General features: G+C 40.3%; 1 protein-coding gene across 4 annotated transcripts in view; it reads left to right on the top strand.

Annotated features, from left to right (window-relative positions):
• RANBP3L (RAN binding protein 3 like) overlaps nucleotides 1–27121 on the top strand; it is a 47901-nt gene that overhangs the window by 18828 nt on the left and 1952 nt on the right. For 2 of the 4 annotated variants that reach the window (XM_045847985.1, XM_045847984.1), the window contains 11 exons: nucleotides 40–79; nucleotides 1778–1855; nucleotides 4536–4607; nucleotides 9362–9489; nucleotides 12429–12532; nucleotides 13189–13273; nucleotides 19200–19302; nucleotides 19654–19784; nucleotides 21288–21408; nucleotides 23269–23411; nucleotides 26310–26511. In XM_045847985.1, the coding sequence (XP_045703941.1) occupies nucleotides 40–79; nucleotides 1778–1855; nucleotides 4536–4607; nucleotides 9362–9489; nucleotides 12429–12532; nucleotides 13189–13273; nucleotides 19200–19302; nucleotides 19654–19784; nucleotides 21288–21408; nucleotides 23269–23411; nucleotides 26310–26511 (1207 nt within the window). The remainder of the gene's footprint in view (nucleotides 1–39; nucleotides 80–1777; nucleotides 1856–4535; nucleotides 4608–9361; nucleotides 9490–12428; nucleotides 12533–13188; nucleotides 13274–19199; nucleotides 19303–19653; nucleotides 19785–21287; nucleotides 21409–23268; nucleotides 23412–26309; nucleotides 26512–27121) is intronic. The other 2 variants (XM_045847987.1, XM_045847986.1) reach the window with 2 other exon arrangements.

Here is a 27121-nt window from a genome sequence, read left to right as displayed (position 1 = left end):
CAGTGAACATCTCTCACCAGCAGCTTCTTTTCCTTCCAGAGACCTGCCGAAGAAGCCCTGTACGAAGCCGCAGAACATGGTAAGCATTTAGCTCTTGTATTTCAAAATCAACCTCATACAAAGAGAATAAGCGGGCCCAAGTACCTGGGCGTGTGACACAGACTATGTAAAACTTAACGCTTTTCTTGGGTTGAAACATGAAAGGGTTATGTGCTCACCCATAATAGGATATACAGATGTGCCATAAAATTGCACACTGGAAATTTATTTCATGGCATTAACAAATAGTATCCCAACAAATTTAAGAAATTTCAGTAGGAAAATGTAGTTTAAACTGCATTAAACTCAAAATGAAAAAAAAAGATTTTATTAAAAGATGAGGACTAAATTCTTTTAAAACAAAGAAAGTGTGAGGAACTAATCCAGATTAAAGAAGAGGAAAGACTTGTGAGGATCCAGTCCTACCTATGATTCTGGGCTGAGTCCTGTACTGGGGAGGAAAGTGTTGTGAAGGACATTATTAGTCAGTGGACGGAATTATGGCTGGTGGGCTAGATAAGAGTGTTGAATTTAATGTTGTGTTAAATTTCTTAGAGTTGATCAGCATGCTGGAGTAATATAATAGTGTCACAGGTGTGCACAGGTGTGCACAGGTAACCAGGTTCTTAGTGATCGAGGACAAAGAATTGAACTGAACACACAAAGTTTATAGCATAAAGAAAGAGGGGAGGTTTATTAAGTGATAGTACACACCACAGGACACGGGAGTGAGCCAGCTCTGAGCAGAGGAAAAAAAAAAAGGGCACGTGGGCTGGGGGGATTCTATTCTTATAGGGGCAGAAGCCCCCTGCTAGTCTTTGGCGGGCTTTTCCTGCGCAGGTACAAGGAGTTGGATTTCAAAGCTACTGCGCATGCGTGGTTTCCCATGACTTTCTTGATTGGCTACTGGAGAAGGGAGTCCCACAATGTTATTTCATTATAATGATATTATAATGAATCAGGGATAGCGCAGGCGCATTCTATGATTCAGAGTTCTCCCAGAAAACAGGAACAACCCGTCTTAGGGGGTCTTTGTCATGTATAGATGTTTTCTACCTCAGCCCTGCGGGGCCTCTGGAGCTTCCTTCCTGACTACCTCCTGCCTCAATAGTTGTCCTTATTCCTAGGAAATACACCTTGTAATATTTAGGTGTAAGGGGCATAATACACAGAGCTTAATCTGAAGTGATTCAGAAAAATATGTATATAGGTAGAGGATGAAATCAAATAAGGAAAAATGTTAGTAATTGATGAATCTGATTAAAGGGCATACAAGAATGTTTTGCACTACTTGTCCAGCTTTTGTATAAATTTGAAGTTTTTTCCAAATTAAAATAAAATTACAAACAGACAGACAAGCAAACGTGAAGGTAGGCTGGCTTTTGTTTTGCAAGATGAATGAGGGTCCCTGAGAACAGTGATGTGAACAACTCGAAAATCCCATGATTCTCTGCTGCCTGCGTCTCAACGTACCGAAACCATTCTCCATACAGTCTCGGAATTCATACGCAATTTCTTGCTGAAACTACTGGTTTCTGATGGTTTCATGCTAGGATGATATGACTGTCAGTTAATAATCAAGCTATTCACCCTGATATTTAAAATTCTGCTTCAGGAGTTAACAGGTTATCAAATGATAATTTGTAGAGATAGAAGGAAATTCTAGCCCACCATATCATTGGTTGAGGATAATTTGTTATTGCAATCCATTTTACCCTTCACACTGACTTTCTTGCAGAATGTAATGGTTTTTCAAGAAAGCGCATACGGTCTTCATCTTTTCCTTTGCACACTGCAGATTCTCAGTCTCAAGGAGGTAGGTATAGTGTTGGCTGTTGAGTGTTCACTGTTACGTTTACTGAGTGTGAAATTTCTAAGAAACTTGTCGAATGGATAATTTTTAAAAGTCTACCCAGTATGTAGTGTTTACAGTATGTGGTCATATGAAAACTGCAGACTGTAAAATGGATTGTACACTAAGTACACTCCACTGATCAACGTGGAAAAAGTCTAAAAGGACAGAAGCCAGCCCATTAGCAATGGTAATTTTCGGTAATGGGATTACACGTGATTGGGTTTTGTTTTCCCTCTGTTTGTATTTTGCTGTTTCCAAAGTTTCTGCATTAACAATGTATTGGCTTTGTACCGAAAGTGGCCATTTTCTCCTAAGTAAATATCTACTTAAATAAAGAGATGCCTGTCTTTAAAAAAGACATTTACTCTAAGAACTTCACCAGAGAGAGTCCTGCATCCCGAGTAAATCAGTGGCTTGGTTTGCCTGTCTCTTACACGGAAAGCACTCCCGGTGATTCCTCTTGAGATTGATGGCATTACCCTCCTCCTGGCACTGCAGCTGCTCCTGCAGGTGCCCGTCTCCTGCGCTGTAAGTTCCTCCAGGTCATCTTCATGCCCGATCGGGTGTCTCAAACACAGTGAGCACTCAAATATTTACTGAATTGGATGGACATTCATTTATAATCCCTACCAGAGGCACATTTTATTTTTATTGTAAATCAGGGATGTAGAAAATACATTTTTCTAAATCAGGGATGTAGAAAATTTTCTGAAACGGCAAAAATCCAAGTCAAAAGGAACACAAAAACCCACTTCCTTCCTGACGCTACAAGCAGTTTGCAATCCGCCTTTAGTGCCAACCTTTGTCCCAGAGGTGAATGAGATGTCACCCTCCACCGTCCTCCCAACCTCCCCCCCCTCCCCGCCCCCATTCTGGGCCAAGTAATAAAGGGCCCCTAGAAGTTCAATCAAGCCTGACACTCTGACTTTTCAAAATCCATTCTTGTTAATGATGATCTCTCTCAGCGACTATAAAATGCTGACATTTTCGTGGCAAATAAAATAGAGATCTTAGCAAAGTGTGTATGGAAGAATACTTAACAATACCACAAACCCAGACAGCATATGTTTATTTTTGGTAGAAAGTTTGAACTTGACGCTATTTTTAGGATTTCATGTTTATGATAGGAACATATTGTATAAGGCAGCCTTATAAAATAACTTGCTTTCTTCTTGCTACTGTTGTCCATGTGTACGGTTTATAATATAAGAGTATAGAGTATCAAAGACACACAACTATGCATCAGCTTCTTATTCTAAAGTTTATGCTTTAGGTTTGTATCTTGAAGCTTAGAATATGAGTCCTTTTGTACTTTTCACTGATTAAAAGATTCCTTCTTTTTTATTTGAAATTTCTAATGCTTTGCTAAGTAAAACAATTTTATCATTATAAAATACTTGAAATGGCTGGAACATTTTGTACATTCAAATTATGATTTATATCCTGTGTGTTTTTATTTCTACTGAACAACCAACTGCCCTTTTCAAGTAACGCTTCCCACTAGAAATAAAACATATAGACTCTTCCCTTCCTTTTACCTGATCCTCATGTACCTGGGAACCACCAAAAATTCAAATGAATGAATGTATATTCTTATTAATCATTCCAAACATGAGTGAGAAACAATGGGTCAGACACCTTTCAGATACAGAAGAGAGGAGTTTCTGACTCCGTAGACCCCCCTCAGCCGTACTGAAACGTTACAGACATTAGGACCCCTATTCCAACCCTAACCCTAAAGGATTTGTTTATTGTATTTGTGCACAAAGCAAAGGGATGGCTTTAAGTTATCTAGATAACTGTTTCAATTCTTTTTCTTTTAATCAGACAAAAAAATCAGTCACACAAAAAAAGGAAAGAATGAATAAAGAAACATTCATATCAGTAAGCCTTTGTATGTAGTGCAGAATATTGATGATGTTGAAACAAAAATTTTATAATTTTATATGGTCCGTTCATTGTTGGTTTTCAATAATAAAGATTATAAAAACCATTTCATTGAATTTTGAATTAGAGAAGCAATTCTACCCCCGAAATTTGTAATAAATTGTAATACTTTAATGAAGCAATTTTCTTTTTGATCTCCATTACTCAAATGCTCAAAGGTCGCTCCTTTTGCAGTCTGCAACTGAGAGGGAGCTTTTTGAAATGCATAATAATTCTGGACTTGCAGCCACCACAGTCTTACCCCCCCCAACACACACACTTCACAGAACATAATGGGTTTACTTCTGTCTTCAGGTATTAGAATGGGGAGGGGACAGAATTTCCTAACAATTTTTTAAAACATTTTGCAAGAAATACATATTGATGCACACAGAGAGTTCGTTATCAATTTGGATTTGATAATCTGTAGAATTTGTCTCAGTACTTGCTTTCATGATTCTAAAGATGGCCTATTCTGTTAATGACCTAATTTCCACTTAGATTTATGAGAGTAAACAGAACAATGTAGCAAACCTCATGTTGCCATCATGCATTTTTAGCGGAATGAGCGGTCTCCTATGCACTGCCTGCTACTCTATTAGTGCCAACAGTGACCTCTACTGGTGAGTTCAGTACAGGACTGTTAAAACCCATACCATGCAGAAAGTGACCCATTCTCACAGATTTGAATTTTTCCAAATATTTTTTCTTACAGTGAAGAAAAACAAGGTCTTTATGACACCGACTCTTGTGCAAAGGAATGTTGACATGAACAGTGCAGAACAAGGTATGTAGTTTCTCTATTACAAAACCCTCAGGCATTGCACTTCACCACCTGTATTTTAATCTGCGTACGAGTAGGTGTGTGTTGGGGGTATGGAGGTCGGGCTGAGTGACAAACCAAGAAAGAATACATTTGACAAGACAAGTCCCACTGAAAATGGAAAAGACACCTGAGTTCAGGCTACCTATCACTACCAAACCCAATAAGCAATGACAGCGATTGAATCTTTACAGGCGCTTTATTCAGATGGTCGCTTGTTGCTCGTGGGTCACCAGCCAGCAGTGACCACGGAACGCTGTGGATGGCTCGACAATATGCGAGAAAAAACACACATGCACAGAGACAAACTAGTTTCTGTGGGGAAGTAGGGACAGAATGGCCACCCCCCTAGTGGGGAGCGCGCCGATCCACCGTCCATACCTGCTTTTATTAGGCTCATTTTGCATAATAACTCAGGTAACATACAATACTCATTAGGGGAAGTAAGGAATATAGAAAACAAAGAGCTCTGCCAGTCTATTGAGTTGGGGGGTCAAAGAGCTGTAAGGCTGAGGAACAAACTAGCTTCCTCCTAAGACCCTCCTCATTCAACTGAGAGCATTCTTGAACAAAGAAGGTTTCACAGTAATTTACATGTTCTTTCTTAGGCCTGATCACCCCGGGAAATCCGCACTTCCCAGTACCGAGCTGTACTTCGCCAGGAAGATAAGCTTTTGTCTCCTTGCCGGCTCACGGTTCCAAGGGCGTTCCCTTAGCCTTAGCTAGGCGGGGGTTTCAGCTTCTAATACCAGTCAGGGCGGTTCCCAACATATCCCCCTTTTTTAGTTTTTTAAAAATCAATTGTGGTCGTTAAGCCTGTGAAACCTACTTTTGCTGTTTTCGAATGCAAATCAGAAGAAAAGCAACATCTACATACATCATAAGGCAATAATAGAAATATAAAGCAGAAACTAAATTCTATGGGTGGTGAATACCTAAATTTCTAAATTCAGTGCAAGAAAACATATTAAGGGAAAAAACAAAAGTAATAGGTCTGATTACATTTCAATCTTTGAGAGAAATTACATAGATATCAGGAAAGGCAAATCACATGGCAGTTTGAGCATAATGCAAGCCTGACTTCTTACGAGAGGATTTCTTAACAGGTGCAGTTCTGCGCACCGACTCATCACCTACTTTCTTACGTGGGTGTTGAGTTTTAATTTTACGCCTGCCAGAGTGGTTTCTCATACCTTCTCCCTTGTTTTCAGTTAGGACTGCTAAGGGTTCCATAAAGGTGGCTACCTGCTGGTCTCTGATACGACCCTGGGAAAACAATTTGCAAATACACCGAAGTACACAAATCAATATCACAATCAGTAAACAACCAGCAGCTCCAAAAACCCAAATTCTCAAATTAATTCCATCAAACCATGTTTTAGGATTCAGCCAATTAATATTTTCATTAAGGGCTCGAAAAAATGTCCTGTTTGGTTAAACGTTGAATGTCCTGCAGCTGATGATGTAACTCCAACTGCAATTTATCAATTTGTCCTTTTAAGTTAGTGGAGAAAGCTCCCCTCAAGCGATGTTGTATATCAGTCCAAGTATGTTGGCTGGAATTCCACTGCAGCGGTGTGACACACAGTCTGGAGAAACCAGGGTCACAGGTTAGGTGTTGACGAGTCACGAGAGCGTCCTGGCGTTCGCCAATCCAGTCCAGTGCTGATTCAACTGCAGAAAGGCGGGTCAGGATCTCCTGATCTATTTGAGCCTGTTGGACTAATTCTAAAGTAGCATTGATTAAACCATAAGTGCAACCAGGTGTTAACAAACTGTCGGACTCATAAGGAGAGCAGTGCATTGTTAAATGCTAATAATGCCATTTGGATTCATTCATTTTCTGGTCATATTCTGGAGATAACAGATTTGGAAAGAGTTGGAAGACACAATTAAATCATAACCACTATTAACGACTGATCTTGTTATATTTATGCAAAGAAACCTTATGTCATTACTTACTCCTTTAGAATGCCAAATTCTGGAGGGATCAGGTAGGGAGAAAAATATAAAGTGTGAAGGAAAATCCTTTTCCTTCTGATATCTACCAGGCTTCTGAAAACTTTCACTTCCACAGACCTTCTGCAACACTCACAAACTCTATTCTTTTTCATTCACTTTCTGATATCCACCAAGATTGTATCTCCATGCCTTATACCTTCCATTACTAACACACACCACATAATTCTTTCTTAAAACATTTACTTCCACAGACTTTCTGAAACATTCACAAACCTTCTAATCTTTCTTTCATACCCCTTCTGATATTCACCAAGATTGCATTTCCATGCCTTATACCTTCAATTACTAACTAACATCACATAACTTCTTTCCTAAAACATTTACTTTTCCATTTATCTTTACAGTTTCCCATTTACATTCCTAGAGTGTGAAGTTTCAACCTTCCCTGGAATCCTCAATTTCCTTTTCAGAGCAGATACAGAGCAAAATCCATCCTTCTCTGTGGGGGGTGAAGGTGGGGCCTCCGTGATCTGCTCACTCAATTTGCACACCGTTTCACTGTCAGAATCATATTCCTCATCATCTAGCTCTGTTTTCTTTGCCCAAATGAACTCGAGAGAATCCCTGACAAGCCTCCAGGTTACAAAGGTGTGTGCACCAATAGATATACCACTGTTTTGCAAAGATTTCAACCTTTCACCCACTTTTTCCGAAACATCAATGTCTAACGTCCCTCTATCAGGAAATGAAGGACAATATTTTCTTAGAGATTGCAAAAGCTGAACCAGATGCTTTTCTTTCTTATACTTTGTTATACTTTCTTATACTTCCTTATACTTTGCTTCTTTAAGAACTTGTTGTAATATACGCAGAAAAGCTTTCTGCCCTTTAGATAAATTACAACCCGTGTTTACCTTCCTTTTTTTTTTAAAGAAAAAGCTTCCTTTTACTTACTTTTAATTGGCCAAAATAAATCACCTGATTACTTTTTTCAAGGCAAATCGTTTGTTTTTTCAAACTTGAGAATTAAATTACTATTTACCCAATTATAGGCGGTCGCGAAGAGAGAAACGACCTAGAAAAGAAAGACCTACTTCCCTGAAAATTCAACGCATCCCACGACAAGCCCGAGAAAGAGTTCAGGGGTCGTTGGCCCCTTACCTGGGCTGTTAGCGCGCAAATCCACCCGAAGTTGATGCGTTGTCCACAGCGACGGCTCGTAGCCGCTGGTTCCAAGTGGTCTCGAACGGGGTCCCACCTCTGTGGTCCCGAATCGCTGCCCCACGTTTGGGCGCCAGCTGTTGCGCGTGGGTCACCGGCCAGCAGTGACCACGGAACGCTGTGGATGGCTCGACAATACGCGAGAAAAAACACACATGCACAGAGACAAACTAGTTTCTGTGGGGAAGTAGGGACAGAATGGCCACCCCCCCTAGTGGGGAGCGCGCCGATCCACCGTCCATACCTGCTTTTATTAGGCTCATTTTGCATAATAACTCAGGTAACAGTACAATACTCATTAGGGGAAGTAAGGAATATAGAAAACAAAGAGCTCTGCCGGTCTATTGAGTTGGGGGGTCAAAGAGCTGTAAGGCTGAGGAACAAACTAGCTTCCTCCTAAGACCCTCCTCATTCAACTGAGAGCATTCTTGAACAAAGAAGGTTTCACAGTAATTTACATGTTCTTTCTTAGGCCTGATCACCCCGGGAAATCCGCACTTCCCAGTACCGAGCTGTACTTCCCCGTCATTGTTTCAGGCTTAGGTGGAGCGCGGGAACTAAAGCCACCGAGAGATAAGGAGATTTTCTTCCGGACGCTGAGAACTCAGACTTTGTCAAAGCCGAGGAGTGAGGGTCCATCACCCCCTTTTGCTGCAGCCCCCCAAGTCCTTCTTTTGGGGGGGGCCTCCCAAAAGTGATCGTGCCTGGCTTGGGTTGTTCCCCCGTGGGAATCTTACCCGTCTTTGGCTAACCGACCAAGCTTTTGGGGGTTCAGTTATGAACAAAGCAGCAGAAACAGCATTCCTGCCAGGAAGATAAGCTTTTGTCTCCTTGCCGGCTCACGGTTCCAAGGGCGTTCCCTTAGCCTTAGCTAGGCGGGGGTTTCAGCTTCTAATACCAGTCAGGGCGGTTCCCAACAGTCGCTGATCCGAGAAGATGGAGGGTTCATACCCTAACAAACCATCTTCCCTTTTCTTTCCAGGCCAAGGTTTTTATAGCAGGGAATAAATAAGGTGTGGTGAGGGGATCTGAGGTTCAGGGAGGAGTTAATTGGTTTAAAAACAACAACACCAGCATTCTCGCCCTGGGTAGTGGCCTTCAGCGGTGCCCCAGGTGGTGGTCTTCTCACCCTGGAGTACAACGGCTCAGATAGCCCCTTGAACTGTTTGCAGTCCTCCCGAGGAACAAGGGTGGAACTGCTGATGGTCTCCTGGAGTCAGGGCGGGTCATACCTTCAGTTCCTGGAACAAAAGCTCTTACGTGCACTGATTACTAAGCTTATTAGCTGTCGCTTAAACTAAAATTTTCCAACTCTTAAGTCCCCTATCACCGTGGCCAAAAATAACTAGCTATTGGGTAAAATCTGGGCTGGAAGTAGGTGGGAGGCAATTCACTGGCTATTTTAACTTTGATTAATTAACATGAACTCCTCATATAATGCTGACTTTGGAAAATAATCATTATATTAGTCAAAAATATGGAGGAAGGGGTAGTTCACTACAGATCTATTGACCCTTTCATTCTGCTCTGTTAAGGACCTGTGAAACATCCTGAACATGTGCTAAGGCCTGCTATTTTGCAGCCACCTCGAACTCAAAGGTGTGAAAAAGTAAAACACAGTGCATCGGAACACCTCAAGACTACAGAAAAAACAAAACATAAGGTAAAAAACAAACAACAACAACAACAAAAAAAAACCCAACCTTCCTTTTGGAGGACTGACCCCAATCCCGCATCCTTGTTTTGGTAGGTGCTTATCAGCTCCACAGCCAGAAGTAGGGGCTGTCAGAGCTCTGCACTGTTGCACAGCCAGTAGCCGAGTGGGGGACACCTGGACTAGATAGCAAACAGCTCTCAGTAACCTCATTCAGCATGCCCTCTTAAGTTGGAGGGTTGCTCAACAAGCCTTGTGGTCTCCCCGAAGCTGTAAAACTGAGTCCTAGAAGATGGGAACCCTTGTGGTCTTGTTCCAGTGCACTGATCCCATGTGCGAGCAAGGGAGGTAATGAGGTAGCAGGCATTGGGATTCAGAAGTCCAAACTGGGGCAGGGATTTTCTGCATCCCCCATGGCTTTGCTGGTTTAGGTCACACCAGGGATCCGCTCCAGACCCATCTTCATGGGCAGCAGGAGCAGGGCACTACTTAAACAGTGTAATTGGGAGGGCTTGGGAAGCCACTAGAGGAAGAGAAGAATTCTCTCTTCCAGCTGTTGTGTGGGGCTGAACCACACTTCGTGGGCCTTTCTAAGGAGATATTCATTTGCTCAGGCTGTGCAGACATGAGCTTGGGTATTCTGTTGCTATAATTCTAGCTGTGTCCTCCAGAGGCAGACATGTCAGAGGAATGAGACACCAGATCAGTTCATTGGAATCTGAGAGTTAATTCCAGCAGTCATTTAACTACAGCTATACTACTGAGGGGTAGTCACATAGTTTTGTTTTGTTTTTCCATACTGATAACAAGGACAACACATGGAGTGTTAAGAATACCAGTGATTAAGCCCTGGCTGGTGTAGTTCAGTGGATTGAGCGCCAGCCTGCAAACCAAAGGGTTGCTGGTTTGATTCCCAGGCAGGGCACATGCCTGGATTGTGATCCAGGTTCCCAGTAGGGAATGCATGAAAGGCAACCACACATTGATGTTTCTCTCCCTCTTTCTCCTCCTCTTCCTCTCTTTGCTCTCAAAAAATAGATAAAATATGTTGAAAAAGAATAACAGTGATTTCATCAATTCAATGACAAAAAATCAGATTGGTAGTAATCCTACCTCTGCTACTACTATGTTTGCATTCTTGGAAAAAAATCACCCAACCTTCTCTTTCTATTGCTGAATTAAGGAAGTTGAACTTGATCAGCATTTGCTAACATTTTTATATTTTTGTATCTTTTGGGGGTTAAGATATGATTTCATGAGACCCACTGTGAATTTGAAAAATTATTTTATCATTTGTGCATGATTTATGATGTGATTTTTAAGTAAAACATTTTAAGTTTTAATCAGTATATTAAGTTTTCATTTCTAATAATCATCACCAGATTACTTATATTATTTTATTTATTTAAGTAGTGATGTATATTGTTTAATTTTTTAAGTTTATAAGAAAACATATGATGTGTTGACTGATTTCTAAAATGTTATGTTGCATTTGGTTTTGCAACAGCATTACCATAAATTATATATTAAAATCTTTATTACATGTTATGATATCAAAAGTAGATCAATATTACTTCTTTGGCATGATTTTTGTGAAATCTTCATTGCTTATTTAAATAATAAAATTTAATATATTTCTTGAATTTTCTTCTTAAATGATTAAGCATAGGAGAAATTTTTAGGCTATTGTTTGTAAGTATTTATCCTTGAATAACTTAAGGTTATGAATAGAACTTATTCTTAATTAGTGAAAAGCCTAACTGGATACGCCCATCATTGAATTTTCTATTTAATGATGTCCTATGAAGATCTAAAGAAAAGTTAAATGCTACGTAAGAATTCTGACAAAATTAATGTGATTTATAGATCTAGTGAAAATTATCTCTAGGTGAATTTCATAGAACAATTATTTTATGTTCCTTATTATAACTCATATATCAAAATCAAGGACAGTTTTATACATCCTATTATTGATCAGTGGTCACTTATCGTGTATAATTTAAGCAATATATGCCTAATTTAAACTGTTTTAAGCAACCGAGAGTAAAAGCTATGAGTTTGGTGGAGAAAGAAAGCCTTTGAGTGATGCAGTCATGAGCATGTACTTTGATCTTTGCTAACTAATGACACCTATTCTCCTGATCCATATCTCCCAGTTCTCAGATGCTGTTATAACGGGGGAAACACTTGGAATTACTTGTAATGACTGATGTAAGATTAAAGTGAAAACATACCCTACCTACTTTTAAAGCCATGAAGTCCCGACAGTGTCTTTGCCAGTCTCTGGTAGGGGAAGGGAGGTTCCCACAAAACACTGGAGACACTAAATGAGATTGTTTGCAGGGTTCCTTCCAGTCCGAAAGGTGCTCATTCCTTTGTTCATACAGTAAGGCAGGTGATGTGCGAATATACGAATATACACATCAGAGTGAGTGATCAAGTTCCCAGTCCAAAGTTTCTAGCAAAAGAGACAGAGTTTCCTCTCGCATTGGATGGTGGTGATGGTGAAGCTTTTAGGGTGTTTCGAGGAATCAGTAGACCTAAAAGATAGACTCACTAATCCAGAAATGAGAATTAACTCCATTTGACTAAAAGGGCAAAGGGAACACGAGGAATGGGATTTCCAAAATAGCATGATGAGGTGTTTAGTCTCTGGTGTCAGACAGACTAAAGCTCAAATGGCATCTGCATTCCTGGTTGTCCAGGCTTAGCCAAGTTGTTTAAACTTGCTAGGTTAGTTTACCCATCTGTAAAATGTGGACAATAATAGATGTATAAACTGTATATATTGTCTTGTTGTGAGGAGAAAATGATGAAAATACACGTATAACACTTAGGGCAGTACTTCAACATAGTAAAATTTCAATATCTTTAACCATTGTTTCCTTGTGTGATGTCTCCATAGTAAGCAGTGTAAGTGAATTTTTTGATGGGTTCTTTTCTTTCAGATTTCTGAGAGGAACTCCTGTTTGCTGAGCAAAAATTTGCCACATGCCAGAATCTCAGTCCAGCTGTCTGCTAACCAGAGTTTTTGGGGCGCTCCATCAGTAGGGCAAGTGCCGTTCTTTCATTCTTACTTCTGTCCTCACATTGTACAAGTAGATTGATGATATTTCCGTGTGAAAGGAGATTTTATAAAGAACATGAGTTTAAAATGCTCTTCAAAATGTCTCCAATATTTCAATATCATCATATTAAAATTGGATGTCTCCATTTTCTCGTTGACTTGGGAGAGGATGTTTCAAATAGATACAGCTAAATTTTTATTTAGTTAGGCATTAATAATCTGGCAAGTAAATGAGTCTTTCCTCCTCTTTCTCTGGCATTTTTTCTCTCTTTGAAATTATTTTTCAGCCTTATTTATTGATAAAGGTTAGATAGACAGTAAAGAACACAGTCTAAATATGCAAAGTAGAAGTTAGTATTTACTAGTATCAGCAGTGACGAAGGCATATTTGACCTGAGAGAAGATTAGAACTAGCGTTCGAATTAGGCGACCACACATTGGTGTTTCTCTCCCTCTTTCTCTCTCCCTTCCCCTCTCTCTAAAACTAAATAAATAAAATCTTAAAAACATAAAAACAAATATGTAAAAACAATAAATAAATCATTGATGAAAGGGGAAAAAAGTAATAGTTAACAACAAAAAATAGTTAAACACACACACAAAATAAATAAAACTGCAAATGCTTATTTCTTTTTTTTTAGATGTCAACCCAATGAAGACAAGAGTTCTTTTAAAAGCTGCAGTTCTGATTTTGTTTTTGGAGAAAACATGGTAGAAAGAGTTTTGGTAAGATTTTGGCAAATCTTTCCATTATTATGTAGAGACCTGTCACTTCAAATTTCTGAAGACAAAATAATTAAAACGATGTTCAACTGGAGCATACTCTTCGACTCTGAGTTCAAAGGCACATTTCCTTTACCTGGAAAGATTCTCTGGGGGAAACTAGTTATAGTTGTTAGAACTGAAACCGGAAAAGACACCTGAGTTGGGGCTGCCTGTCACTACCAAATCCAGTAAGCAATGACAGCGATTGAATCTTTGTGGGCGCTTTATTCACATGGCGGGCCATCTGAGAAGATGGAGAGTTCATGCCCTAACAGACCATCTTCAATTCCATTTTTAAATGGCCCATTTTATAAGGAGAACCAAGTGTAGGTAAGGGGTTTGGAATTCAGGGAAAAGTTAATTAGATTAAAAAAACAAACAAACTTCAGCATTCTTGCCTGGGTGGTGGTCTTCAGCTGTGCCTCACGAGGTGGTCTTTAGCTGTGCCCCAGGTGGTGGTCATCCCACCCTGGAGTACAACGGCTCAGATACCATCTTGAACTGTTTGCTGTCCCCCTGAGGAGCAAAGGTGGGACTGCTTATGGTCTCCTGGAGTCAGGGCGGGTCATACCTTCAGTTCCTGGAAGAAAAACTTTTACGTGCATTGGTTATTAAGCTTATTAGCTATTACTTAAACTAAAATTTTCCAACTGTTCGGTCCCCTGTCAGAATGGTAGGGACCCACAGAGGAAGAAAATTATATAATTGTAACATTATTACTGATGAGAAATATTATAGTTCTTTTTCAAAAATATATTTTATTGATTATGCTATTACATTTGTCCCATTTCCCCCCTTTCACTCCCCTCCACCCTGCACACCCCCTCACACCCACATTCCCCCCTTTAGTTCATGTCCATGTGTCATACTTATGACACTTTAGCTTCTTTAGCTTCTACATTTCCCATACTATTCTTACCTGCCCCCATCTATTTTCTACCTACCATCTATGCTGCTTATTCTCTGTACCTTTTCCCCCTCTCTCCTCCTCCCACTCCTCTGTTGCTAACCCTCCATGTGATCTCCATTTCTGTGATTCTGTTCCTGTTCTAGTTGTTTGCCTAGTTTGCTTTTGTTTTTTTTTTTAGGTGTGGTTGTTAGTAACTGTGAGTTTGCTGTCATTTTACTGTACATGTTTTTTACATGTTTACATGTTTACTGTACATGTTGTACTTCTTTTTCTTCGATAAGTCCCTTTAACATTTCATATAATAAGGGCTTGGTGATGATGAACTCCTTTAACTTGACCTTATCTGAGAAACACTTTATCTGCCCTTCCATTCTAAATGATAGCTTTGCTGGACAGAGCAGTCTGGGATGTAGGTCCTTGCCTTTCATGACTTGGAATACTTCTTTCCAGCCCCTTCTTGCCAGTAAGGTTTCTTTTGAGAAAGCAGCTGACAGTCTTATGAGCATTCCTTTGTAGGTAACTGTCTCCTTTTCTCTTGCTGCTTCTAAGATTCTCTCCTTATCTTTAATCTTGGTTAATGTAATTCTGATGTGCCTTGTTGTGTTCCTCCTTGGGTCCAACTTCTTTGGGACTTTCTGAGCTTCCTGGACTTCCTGGAAGTCTATTTCCTTTGCCAGAATGGGAAAGTTCTCCTTTATTAATTTGTTCAAATAAGTTTTCCACTTGTTGCTCTTCCTCTTCTTCTGGTACCCCTATAATTCGGATGTTGGAATGTTTAAAGATGTCCTGGAGGTTCCTCAGCCTCTCCTCATTTTTTTGAATTCTTGTTTTTTCATTCTTTTCTGATTGTATGTTTCTTTCTTCCTTCTGGTCCACTCCATTGATTTGAGTCCCAGTTTCCTTCCCCTCACTATTGGTTCCCTGTGCATTTTCCCTTATTTCACTTAGCGTAGCCTTCATTTTTACATCTAGTTTGCAATCATATTCAACTAATTTTGTGAGCATCCTGGTTACCAGTGTTTGGAACTGTGCATCTGATAAGTTGGTTATCTCTTTGTTGGTTAATTGTATTTTTTCTGGAGCTTGGATCTGTTCTTTCATTTGGGCTATTTTTTTGTCTTGACACACCTGTTACGTAGTGAGGGGCAGAGCCTTAGGTGTTCACCAGGGCAGGGCAACCCAGTCGCCAGGCTGTGACACTGTATGTGGGGCAGGGGTCTGAGAAGGAACAATGGTGTTTGCTCCACTCTCTGTTGGATTTAGTCACTTCCCCCACTTCCCACAAGCAAATTGGGCCTTTCTGGTGCTGATTCCCATGTGGGTGGGCTTGTGTACATTCTAGGACCCCGTGTGTCTCTCCAACAAACTCTCCCATGAGGCTGGGAGTCGCTCCCGACACCTCAACCCCCACAGGTGTTTTCAATTGGTGTTTTGAGGCTTTATTTCCCCACACTGGAGCCCTGGGTTGCGCCGTCTGTCTCTCTCTCCAGTTTCACCTGGTTTATCTGCTCGTGAATGTGAGACCGCCTGGTCTGCCAGCTGCCATGTGCGCTGTGCCCCTCCACAATCCACTTTTGTGCCCCTCCAAAGTGGCGGCTGGTGGCCCCGCCTCACTGGGTCCGCCAGCCGCCACTTTGCCCCAAGCTCTCTCTGCCCGACTCCGCTCCTCCTACCAGTCTGGATGAGTGTGTCTACTTTAACTCCTTGGTTGTCGGACTTCCATACAGTTCAATTTTCTGTCAGTACTGGTTGTTGTTTGTTTCTAAATTTGTGTTGTCCTTATTTTGGTTGTGCGAGGAGGCACAGTGTGTCTACCTATGTCTCCATCTTGGTTGGAAGTCTATAGTTCTTGACTAGTGTTAAACCAAAGGTACCCAATGAAATCCCAGAATTAACTGCAATAGTTAGATAAGCTCAACTGATAGTGGTGATACTTTAATTAGTTTTTCAATAGCCTTTTTTGTAACAAGCTGCACTTAAAATCTTTGCCATTTCTTTTTCTCATTAACCACCACTCTCCCCTTGTAGCTCTTACACTGAAAAGTGTTACTATAACTTTTGGGCACTATCTTTTAGAGGGAAAATCACTGGCCTAGGGGAATATACTTGCCGAGTGGGGACCCCTGAACTATTCCACTGCCACCTCATTCAGTACCGAGCATCCTCCCGCCCAAGGCAGCTGCTGCTCTGCCCTCCTTCAGGCATGTCTCTAAAACAGCATCATCTGTTGGGGAGCTCCACCACACAGGGCACCGCCCCCCGCCGGCTGCCTTAGGTGAGAATAAGTCTACCAAGACATGATCTGCTTGGGGAGGAAAGGTGGCCAGTCTCTCAAAGGAGAAAGGCCAGGAGCCTCTTCCTCAAAGGGCTTTTATTGGGTTTAATTTGCACAGGAATACAGGTAAAACTCATCAATCACTGTCAGGCAGTAAGGATCAAACGACAGATAACATACAAAGAACTAAGAGGGCTTATTCTGAGTCAGGCTCAGATAGCTAAAGGGCCATAAAACTTTGAGGAAACTCATTTTATGCTTGAACCTTTATCATTTAATGGTAATGATAATGATTTAACTTTAATGATAATGGTAATGATTTAATTGAGGGTATTAGCAAAGCAGGTTTCACAGGATTTTATGCACTTCTTCTTAGGCCTGATCGCCCCAGGGAACCTGCCCTTTCCAGCACAGGGCCACACCCACTTCCAGCATTGTTTCAGGTTTAAGTCAGGCAGGGGAAGTAAGGTAGCCAAGAGAATAGGAGACTTGCAGACAGAATGAGGACTCAGGCTATGTCAAAGCAGAGGGGCAAGGGTCCATCACCCCCTTTTTCTATAGCCCCCAAGTCCTTTCCCGAGGGCCCCTTTGTGACCATGCCTGTCTTAGGTCATCCCTCCCTTGAGGAATCTTACCCATCATTGGCTAACCAGTCATCAGCCCGGGGCCAAGCAAGGTGAAGTAAAGGGAGCAGAGGTGGCACCCCTGCCAGGAAGATAAGCTTTGTCTCCTTAGTGGCTTATGGTCCCAAGGTCTCTTACTCAGCCTTAGCCATGGAGCGTTAAAGCTTCTGAAACCAGGCAGGGCGGTTCCCAACAATCATCTAAGCTAGGATTTACACAGCAAAGTGAAACTATGGCACAAACATGCTTGTGCTTTAATCTGGTCCATCACATCTTCATGCCCTTTCCAACTTTTACCCAGACCAGAGTCTTGGTGAAGATAGGCCAAAGTGTCTATCCTGCTTTATGGCTATTAGTTACATGAAGGACCTCAAAGAAGCTGTAGAGATTTAAAAACCCATGAAATGGTTCAGAGTAACAAAAGGACCAACTCATGAGGCCAGCTTATTCCAGGATTTTCAGGGCTTCCACAAATCAGTCACTTTTAAGATGTACTTTATTCTACACCTACTCCAGGCTGAACCCCAATTCCAAGAAGAGCATCATAGCTCTTTAGTTTAGAGGCACACTTCTGTCACCCCTAGAATGCAGGCCAACACGGGCAATCCTAGAGTCACTGACCCACACCTTTGCATCTGAACCACAATGGACCAACTTCCGGAGTGAAGTTCCAGGCAATAGCTTTAGACACAGTCAGTCCATGACATTTATCCCTAAATTTGGCACTAGATTAGTCACAGCCTCACAGACAAAAATAGAATAACTCCAAACCTTATAGGATTGACCTTAATATTCAACTCAATTTAACAAATGTATTGTGTTCTTATGATATACCAAGCATTGGTGTTAGTGTCAAGTGTGACTGCACGTTAGACATCTGGTGAGCCTTTAGAGTATTCCTTATGTCTGGGCATCTCCCCAAACCAATCGGATCAGAATCTCTGTGGGTGAGGCCAGGTGCCAGGCGATTCTAGCATATATGCGGGCTTGAAAACCACATGGGCAAGGGGTGATGGAAACCTAAAGGAGACTCAGTGGGTTGGAGGTACTTGCAGTCTAGTAGAGAGACAGCGAGGCCTAAACAAAGGAGCAGGTCGGGATCATAGGTTTACCCTGAGGAGGCACGTGTGCACTTTCCTGTGGGCACTTTACATTTGGCTCATAAAAGAACCTGAGCTTCCTCTGTCTTTAAGTTGAGGAATGGAGATAACTTGTATCTGTTTTTCTAGTTAATCCTGCATTCCCGTGGCCTTGCGATTTGGGAGCCAGGATATCCTCTTGACCTGTTAGCTAGTTGACCACAAGCTTTTAGAGTTAATCATTAAGTTCTCTGTGCCTTAGTTTCTATTTTCTCTACCAGTTTTAATAGAATATCTTGATGTCCAGTTAAATAATGGGAAAGAATCTTGCATTTATAAGGGAAAAAGATATACACTTAAGTGTCATTCCTATTTCTCCTGTTCTGCTGGGGGTCATACAGCATCATAAATGGCAGAGCAATTACCCTTTTTCACACGGGCCTTGCTTACAACACATGGGCAGAGACCCAGGCATGCAGCCTTAAAAGTGACGGTTGGCCGAAACTGTCTTGGAGGAAAATTAGGAGTCTTTCTCTGAAGATGATCTGTGAGACAGCTCAGTGGGCTCTCTGGATGATTTTACTATTATTGTTTATTTAATGCAATGGAAAGAAGCAGCAAATTGCTGGGAATACTGAAATACCTTGAAATAGATAATAGTTGCACTTCCTTATAGGTATCAGGTTAGCCTGGTAGCCCGGTGGTAACACAGAACAGCTGTCACCACCTTTTGGGCCTCTAACATGCCTGGCATTGTCACCGGAACTAGATCCCAGCTGAAGGAGGCTGGTGGTAACTGGATTATGCTTCCTGAAGATCAGTATCAACGTCCTCTAAGGATGGGGGTGGGGGTTCATGTTCAGCAGTAGGGAGCCCAGATAAATACATAGCAGTGGGGTTGGTTCACCCCTCTATTAAAACAGAAGAACAAAAATATCTTTTGACTTACCATGAATAAATGAGGATAAAATTAAGTAAGACATCTTTTCCCCCCACCTAGGGTCCTCAAAAGCTCACCCAGCCTCAACTTGAAAATGATTCTTATGCCAAGGAAAAACTATTCAGATCCACTCTAAAATTTCCTGTCAACTCTCCAAACTCAAGTAAGAATTGTTTCGTTTGTAAAACATTGGGTTCAATTAGTTTGTTTCCCAGTTTTCCGCATCACTTATTTAACATCTCCAAAATACAAAAACAATAGTTCAGTATTTTAAAATTTGTTGGATATGTGTATATATATGGTTACATGATACAGGAGCTTTTAAAAACTTTTGACTTAATGATATGGGGAACCATTAAAGAGATTTACCTAAACTCAAGAAGTTTGGTTTTTTGGAAACACTCGTTGTTATAAAAAGTGGAAGAGACAAGCATTTAATAGGGGCAACCAAGAATGTGTACAGTAAAGAAAATGGGGCCTTTTATGTGTTCTTTTTTTCCCCATTTTCGTTTAGGAACAGACTCTATTAAAAATAGATCCCTAATTGAATCAGCTGCTGCTCTGTCTTCTGAGTCACCGCCAACGTGTTTGCTGAAGAAAATTGATGTCATAACAGGGGAGGAAGCAGAACATAATGTGTTGAAGGTCTGTCTGTGCATCCTGCCTTGCTCTTTGTGGTTGCACTTATACACAGGGAATGAAGTTACCATCAGCAGGGACATCTTTTAAAAAGGCAGAGATATAGTTTCCAAGAAAAAACTAAGCTGCTTAGATAAAAATTTTAAACACTTCCAAAAATCAAACTAGTATTTTGTTGTAGTCTCCCATTTTGTACATGTACTTTGCAGGAAAATGGGCCGTTGGGTTTACGACCATTCCCATCAGTCCCTTAGGAAGAAGACAGCTCAGAACCCTTTCTTCACACAACTTCGACCTGTTTCATGCTTCTCCACTGGCTTGCACGGTCACTACTATTATCATGTGATGTAAAAATGCAATGTACACTAAAGGTTTTCAAGTGCTGAAAAGATGAGTTGATTTTAGTTCAAGATAGGAAAAGAATTTTGTTTTCCCTTTGAAAGTGTTTAAGTAAGTTTTGATTTTCCTGTGAACCAAGAACTTCACACATGTAGCACACAGCATCCTACACAGGATTTGAATGTTGAGCGGCCTAGGTATCAGTCTAAGTATGTGAAAAGCAACTACTACAACTTAACCAGTTTTTTCACCCGGGCACCGATTTCCCTTCACCTGTCCACATCTGCTCTTCTACCAAACTCTCCCCTTTGCTCTTCTCGTCCTCCATGATCTACTAAGACATCTGCTGTGCAAGTGTGTCTCAGAGCATAGCCTCGCATCCAATCAGCCCTAGACTCAGCAAAGCGATTGCTAGGGGTGAGAGCCTGGCGAGTCTTCCAGGTGATTCATGCACACAGTGGTATTTGAAAAGCACTGGCATTTTAAGTTGTAGTAGGGTATTGGTAGCCTATCTGGTAGCCTATCTTAGTTCTCATGCTACATTCTTTAAGATAGTTTAAGCATACGAATAGTTTCATGGTTTCTTTACTTTCGAATAAATCACGTAGCTCAAATAGCATTGTTCAATTTAAAAGCTGGTGTGTATAGATAGATATACAGGGTGGGGCAAAAGTAGTTTACAGTTGTTCATGTGGAAAATAATACAATAATTAAGAAGTAAGACAAGAATGAATTGTTTCATGGGCTCATTACTACAAACCTACTTTTGCCACATTCTGTATTGTTAAGTGAAGAAGCAAGATACAGAAAGTAGTATGATATTCTACCACTTACAGAAGCAAAATGGGAACATATATATACACATATAAATATCTTGGAAGGATAAACAAAATATGACCGACAGCAGTCACCCGTTGCAGGGGATAGAAAGCCCAGATGGGAAACCAGGGTTGGGGAGGGACACCTCCCTTTTCACATCATGTTGCTTTTTGAGGTTTGAACTATTCCAAACTTGTGTGTTTTCAAAAGTGAAATAACATGTAAGAGCGGATGCATAAATCATTAACAAAGGTTATTCTGGTCAAGAGATCACACAAATAAAAGTATAGGAAAGGATTTGAAAAAACACTTTCTGTATGCTTACCGACATTGTAAAATATTGTCCTTCAGATCAACTGCAAGCTGTTTGTGTTCAACAAAACGGCCGAGTCCTGGACCGAAAGGGGCCGGGGAGCCCTGCGGCTGAACGACACCGCGGGCGGCGGCGGCGGAGTCTCCCAGTCCAGGCTAAGTAAGGAACCGTTTGTTCGGCGGGGCGCTGTTTCTCAGGCTACAACTGCCAGTACACATGCATAGCATTTTCTGGAGTTGCGTTATAAAATATGTCAGTAAACCGGACTGTTGAAAACAATATTGTTTCCGACAGGAACAAGTATAAAGGACACATGGACAAAAACTAGGGGCGCGTGGACATGGGAGGGAGGTGGGGAGGGCTGGATAGGTGGGCTGGGATGGAAGGAAAAGACAGAGAATTGTACTTGAACAACAATTAAAATAAAATAAAATAAAATAAAATAAAATAAAATAAAGTAAAGTAAAGTAAAGTAAAGTAAAGTAAAAAAAAGAAAACAATATTGTTTCCAGCGTACTATAAGAGCTTCCTGTTTAGAGTAGGCTCTGATACCAGAGTTCGCGGGTACCAGTTCTGGTTCCCAGTCTGATGAACTGGTGACCTTGGGCAAGTTACTTACCCTCTCTCTGCCCTAGCTGTATCATTTTAAGATGGGGATAACGTTCCATAACTTAATCGAGTGATTGTGAGAATTCAGTGAGATAATGCATATAAAGTACCCGTGACAGAGCAAACCGCATACCTAAGTACTAATCTATTATTAGTTAAAGGAATAGGATACAAAGTATTTAAAAAGTGAAAATAGTTTTTCTAGAAGAGAATATTTGCCTTATAATTTACTCTTGCCTTTCTAAACACGTGTTTGGGTTCGGGTTCAGATGCAGGGTCAGTTTCCAGGCAAATGAAAGGTGTGTGGTTATTGAACTCTGCAGGCAGAGCGATAGTGGGAATCTGGAGCCAGTCAAACTGAGAGACCTGGGAGGGCTCCGGCACTGGGAACACACGCTGGCCCTTGTTCGGGGGTCCAGAGTGAGTGTGCGCCCCAGCAGGTAGGGTGGACAGGTTCGCTCAACGTTCAGCAGTCAAAGCCGTGGGTGGAGGAGGCCACAGGGACAAGCTGGATCTGGGTCTGTGTGTGCCTGTTGCGTTTCAGATATCCAGCTGGAGAAAGGGGTAAGGAATAGAATTCAGGCAAAGAGAAAAGAAACAATGTCTTCAGTTCTGTAACTGAAAAACAGGTTTCTAAGGAATCCAACCAAGTGTGACAAGAAGTAGGTGCTTCTTGTTTTCATGCTCTGGTTTAATTCTCCTCCTTCCACCAGCTGCCTGAAAAACCCACAAGACTTTTTTTCTTTTTTATTATACAGGAAATACATATTCGTTATAGATGACAGAAAATACGGATCAACAAAAATTTTTTAAAAATCACTCAGAGGCCTGTCTTCCTGTGATCGCCTCTATTAACAGCATATTCCTCTAGGCTTTGTTCTCTACGTACATAAATGTATACACATATGGAAAAATGTGTTTCATGACATTTATATTGCTTTGCAACCTGACTTCTTTTTACACAGTACACCATGATCACCTTTCTGCAGCAATCATTATTTCAGTATTTTTGGTGGGTTCATAAATACCTTGAATGGCTGAACTGTCATTTAACTAACTCCATTTTCCGAGTGCTTAAAGATTTTGTTTCCGTTTTCTGTATTTTAACCAATTCCTGGATGGATTCTTCAGTGCACTAGGTCCTCAAAGGAGTTCTAAACTTTTAATTATTTTTAATGTTAGAATAAAAAATATAACTCCAGCATTTTAACCAAAACAAATAAAAATCTTTTAACATAATAAAGCCCAGTTTGAAAAACAAGTTATAATCGAGTCAAATTTAAGAGTGAAAATACGATCCGAAAAACAACTACAAGATTCACTTTGCTTTCAACGATGGGAAATTTTCCTGGAAGGCTGAGAAATCAGTTGTTCTGTGGCCTGATGAATGAATTTACCTTCCTATTTTAGTTATGCGCCATCAAGGCAGCCTGAGGCTGATTCTCAACAGCAAACTCTGGGCTCAAATGGAGATTCAAAGAGCGAACCACCTAAATTTACGAATAACAGCTACTGATTTAGAAGACTATAGCATCAAAGTGTTTTTAATTCAGGTAAGTAATACATTTCAACAATAGAGGATTACCCACCCTACTATGTTTATAGATCTCTGTAATTACTAATTTTTTTTTCATTTTATTATGATCATCTGTGCCATTGGCAAAAGTCAGCCATTCATTTTTGTTGTTTGCAGTCTAATGTGACCTAAATTTTACATGAAGTTTAGAAATTAATACCACAATCTATAGTAATCAGTTGGTACTTGTCCTGAGACATTTTTATTGATCTGTGCCATCGAGCCGGTACATTTTTCTTTCCTAATTGGAATTATGTCAAAAATCTTACTAAGTTACTGAAGGGACTGGTGTCAAGATGGGCTCCTAAGAAGCTAGCAGAATCCACAGCCTGATGCTTATACTGAATGCTGAACTGAGAAGGCTTTGAGATCACTGTAAAGGAATAGTGAGAAATGGAAAATCACAGGGCTAGCAAGTTAACCAATCCAACAGCGAATTCCAATTCTGGACATGAGTCAGTCTCCAAGGCAACAGGATGGGAGCACAGCTCTGGCTGTTCCCTGCCACGGGAGGGCTTGACCTTAAACACGAGATATCCAGGCACAAGAGAGAGCGCTGTCAGGAATCAGGTCAGAAAAAAAGGCTGGGTCTCCCCTGTGGGCTGAGACGTGGAAGGCTGGAGAAAACTGAGTACCCAAGTGACTCAGGCAGAAGGTAACAATGATATGAGGATATTGGCTTCCATAGAGTAATGGAAATTAAAAAAAAAAAAACATTGACAAGTGACCACTGATGAAAAGCCAAAGATGTTATTAATTACCAGTAAGTGCACTTTTAGGTGCAAGTGAGGAAGAGTACTAAGATGTTAGAATAAGATGATGCCCAAAACCTGTTTATCATTCAGGGAGATGATACCCTGTCAGCCCGGATCACCTGCCTTTGAATGAATGGGTTGAGCAGCCTGCGGGAGACAGAGGCTGAGGAGAGACTGTTAACCACAATTAGATTCTGCTGTGCGATAGGGACCCACGCTGCCTTTTTAAATTGTAGGATACTTTTCAGAGATAAGCAAATTAAATGCAAATAAAAATTACCCCAAATTCCACTCTGACAGATGGTCACTATTAACATTTTGGAACATATATGTACATATATATGTGTATATATATATGTACATATAGTATGTACATATTACCAAACTGTACATAACTGTGTGACCTTCAGGCAAGTTATTTATCCTTCCTTAGCCTGATTTACTTGTCTGCCAAATGAAGATAATAACAATATACTCTATAAACTGGTTGAGAAGATTAGATAGCTAATATTTGATTATAAAATACATATGTGTAAGCTTTTTTCACTTTCAGTGAAAATCAGTGTTTTTCTGTCATTAAATAGTAGTTCATGCTTCAAAAATTCTTTTAATAGGCGAAAAGAATTCTATTGTATTATGCATCCTAATTCATTCCATTAATCCCACTTTGTTCAATACTTAGGTGATATAATACATTTCATTATTATAAATTCTTTAAAAAGGCTGCAAGAAACTCTTTGTGTAGAGATATGTTAATTTTCTTGGGAAAAGTTTTTGACTTGTCTCAACAAATTTCTCTCCTCAAAAACTGAACCAATTTTCATTCTCACCAGTATTTTCTTATGGTACTTCTTCAGAATTATAATTTTTAAAAAATTGTAAATTTGTTATTAAAAATATATTATTTTATTTTTAACTTCTTGTTCTGAATTTCTTAAATGAAAACATCTGAGTGAATTTGTCAAAAGGAAATAAATTAACGAGTGAAAGGCATATCTAAAATTTAATGTAAAAAAGTTAAGGAAGCAGAATAGTATTCACATTTGAATTAGAAATATTCTTTCAATATTTGTTATTAATTAGCTTGCTAAAGAAAAATTACACCTTTGCATATGATACAAAATTAAATTAGTCAAATCAAGAAATATTTACTCAACAACTCTGTAATATGATATACAATATGAAAAACAAAAATATATTTTTAAAGATTTTATTTATTTATTTTTAGAGAGGGAAGGGAGGGAGGAAGAGAGAGAGACATCAATGTGCGGTTGCTGGGGGCTGTGACCTGCAACCCAGGCATGTGCCCTGACTGGGAATCGAACCTGCAACATTTTGGTTCGCAGCCTGTGTTCAATCCACTGAGCTACGCCAGTCAGGGCTTAGAAACAAAAATATTTTATTGCATTTATATTTAAGTTGTTTACCCACAGGTACTTAAGGCAACTTAAGAACACGCAAATGAAAAAAATATGTACTTTTAGATCCTTCTCTCAACAGTTGGCATATAGTTGGTTTAACCCACAGTTTTTGGTTTGAAAATGTTTGATAACTCTCTGGAGGATTAGCAAAGGGAAAAAATTCCCCAGATTTTCTTTGAAATTGTGAAAAGATACACAAATATAAGTATTGCCATGTTACCTTAAAGAACACTGAGTTAGATGGCCAAAACCAGAACACTGAGTTAGGCGTTCCTTATGTCGGGCAATTTACCAGCAAGCTGTGTGTCAAGTTAGACAGCCTGGATGCCTGCGGTAAAGGACATGGAAGTCTCTCCCTCCCCCGGATTCTACAGTTTCCTACAGGGCGAAAATAGTGGAAGAGGGGTGGTCTTCACCAAGTTAAACTCAAATAGAAATTTAAAATCCCAATCTTGCATTTCCTCAGTCTGAAGTGCACGCATTGGGATGCCTTACAAACTTATCCACTTTAGGGATTCAGTTTTGTTGAAGATAAATGGACATGTTACCCTTTTAGTTTTTAGATTTATTAATCTAAATTTAATAATCTAGATTTAGATGCAATTCCTTCCTTATTCAGAGTGAAAGGTTAAACAATCCTTCAAGTGCGGCTATTGTTAAGTTATTCAGAGTCTTAACAACTTAATTTTCTCCTCCCAGGCCAACGCCAAAGATACAGGGTCTCTGTACGCAGCGATCCACCACCGCCTGGTTGCCCTGCGGAGCTTGGGTAAGCAGGAAGACGCAAACCCAGCGGAAGGCCCGTCTGAAATGGCTGTCCAACAATTCAACGGCGATAGCTATGATGAGGATGAGGATGAGGATGAGGATGAGTTCTTCCAGGCCGCTACAAATAGATCAGGTAGGTGAAGACGTGTCTCTGGGTGTGTCAGCGGTTTAAGAAAGAAGTCTGAAGCACAACCCTATGAATGTATGAAGTAGATTTTTAAAGAGCGGATCTGCACTGTTCAAAGAGAGTGGAGGTGAGAGCTCCTGGTGTTTGGATCTGAGGAGCAGGTTTGAAAATCTGTCTTCTGTTTGGGCCTTCGTTAGGATTTTACGAAAAGTCAGCCTCATCGTGATGCCTGCATATCATCTCCATATAAATTGTATAAAAGACCATTTTACAATTTAAAGTACTAATTGCTACCCTGAAACTAATCATTGATTCATGTTTCTTTTCATTTGGTCTCATTCTTTTATCATTGGCCATAAATTATAAATACTTATAATAGAGCCACTAGGACAATCTGGCTTGAAACATCAAAAAACCTCTCTATTCCCTTTTTGGAATCTGACTGCTTTATTTTTCAAAGACTTTCTTTGGTGCAAAACAAATTATTCCTTTTATTGTGTCAGGGTTCACGAACTGAGCAAGGTTGAAGTGCAGCCAGCAGTAAACAGACTTTTCAGTTTTGGTGTTTGTCCTCATGAGTGGATTTAGAATTAAAGCTCATCATTATTTTTTGGAG

This window comes from Phyllostomus hastatus, unplaced genomic scaffold (assembly GCF_019186645.2).
Source record: "Phyllostomus hastatus isolate PE091 unplaced genomic scaffold, TTU_PhHast_1.1 phas_contig_58, whole genome shotgun sequence".
Classification (NCBI taxonomy): Eukaryota; Metazoa; Chordata; class Mammalia; order Chiroptera; family Phyllostomidae; genus Phyllostomus; species Phyllostomus hastatus.
The sequence above is the reverse complement of the archived record's forward strand: the minus strand, read 5'-3'. Positions and strand labels throughout refer to the sequence as shown.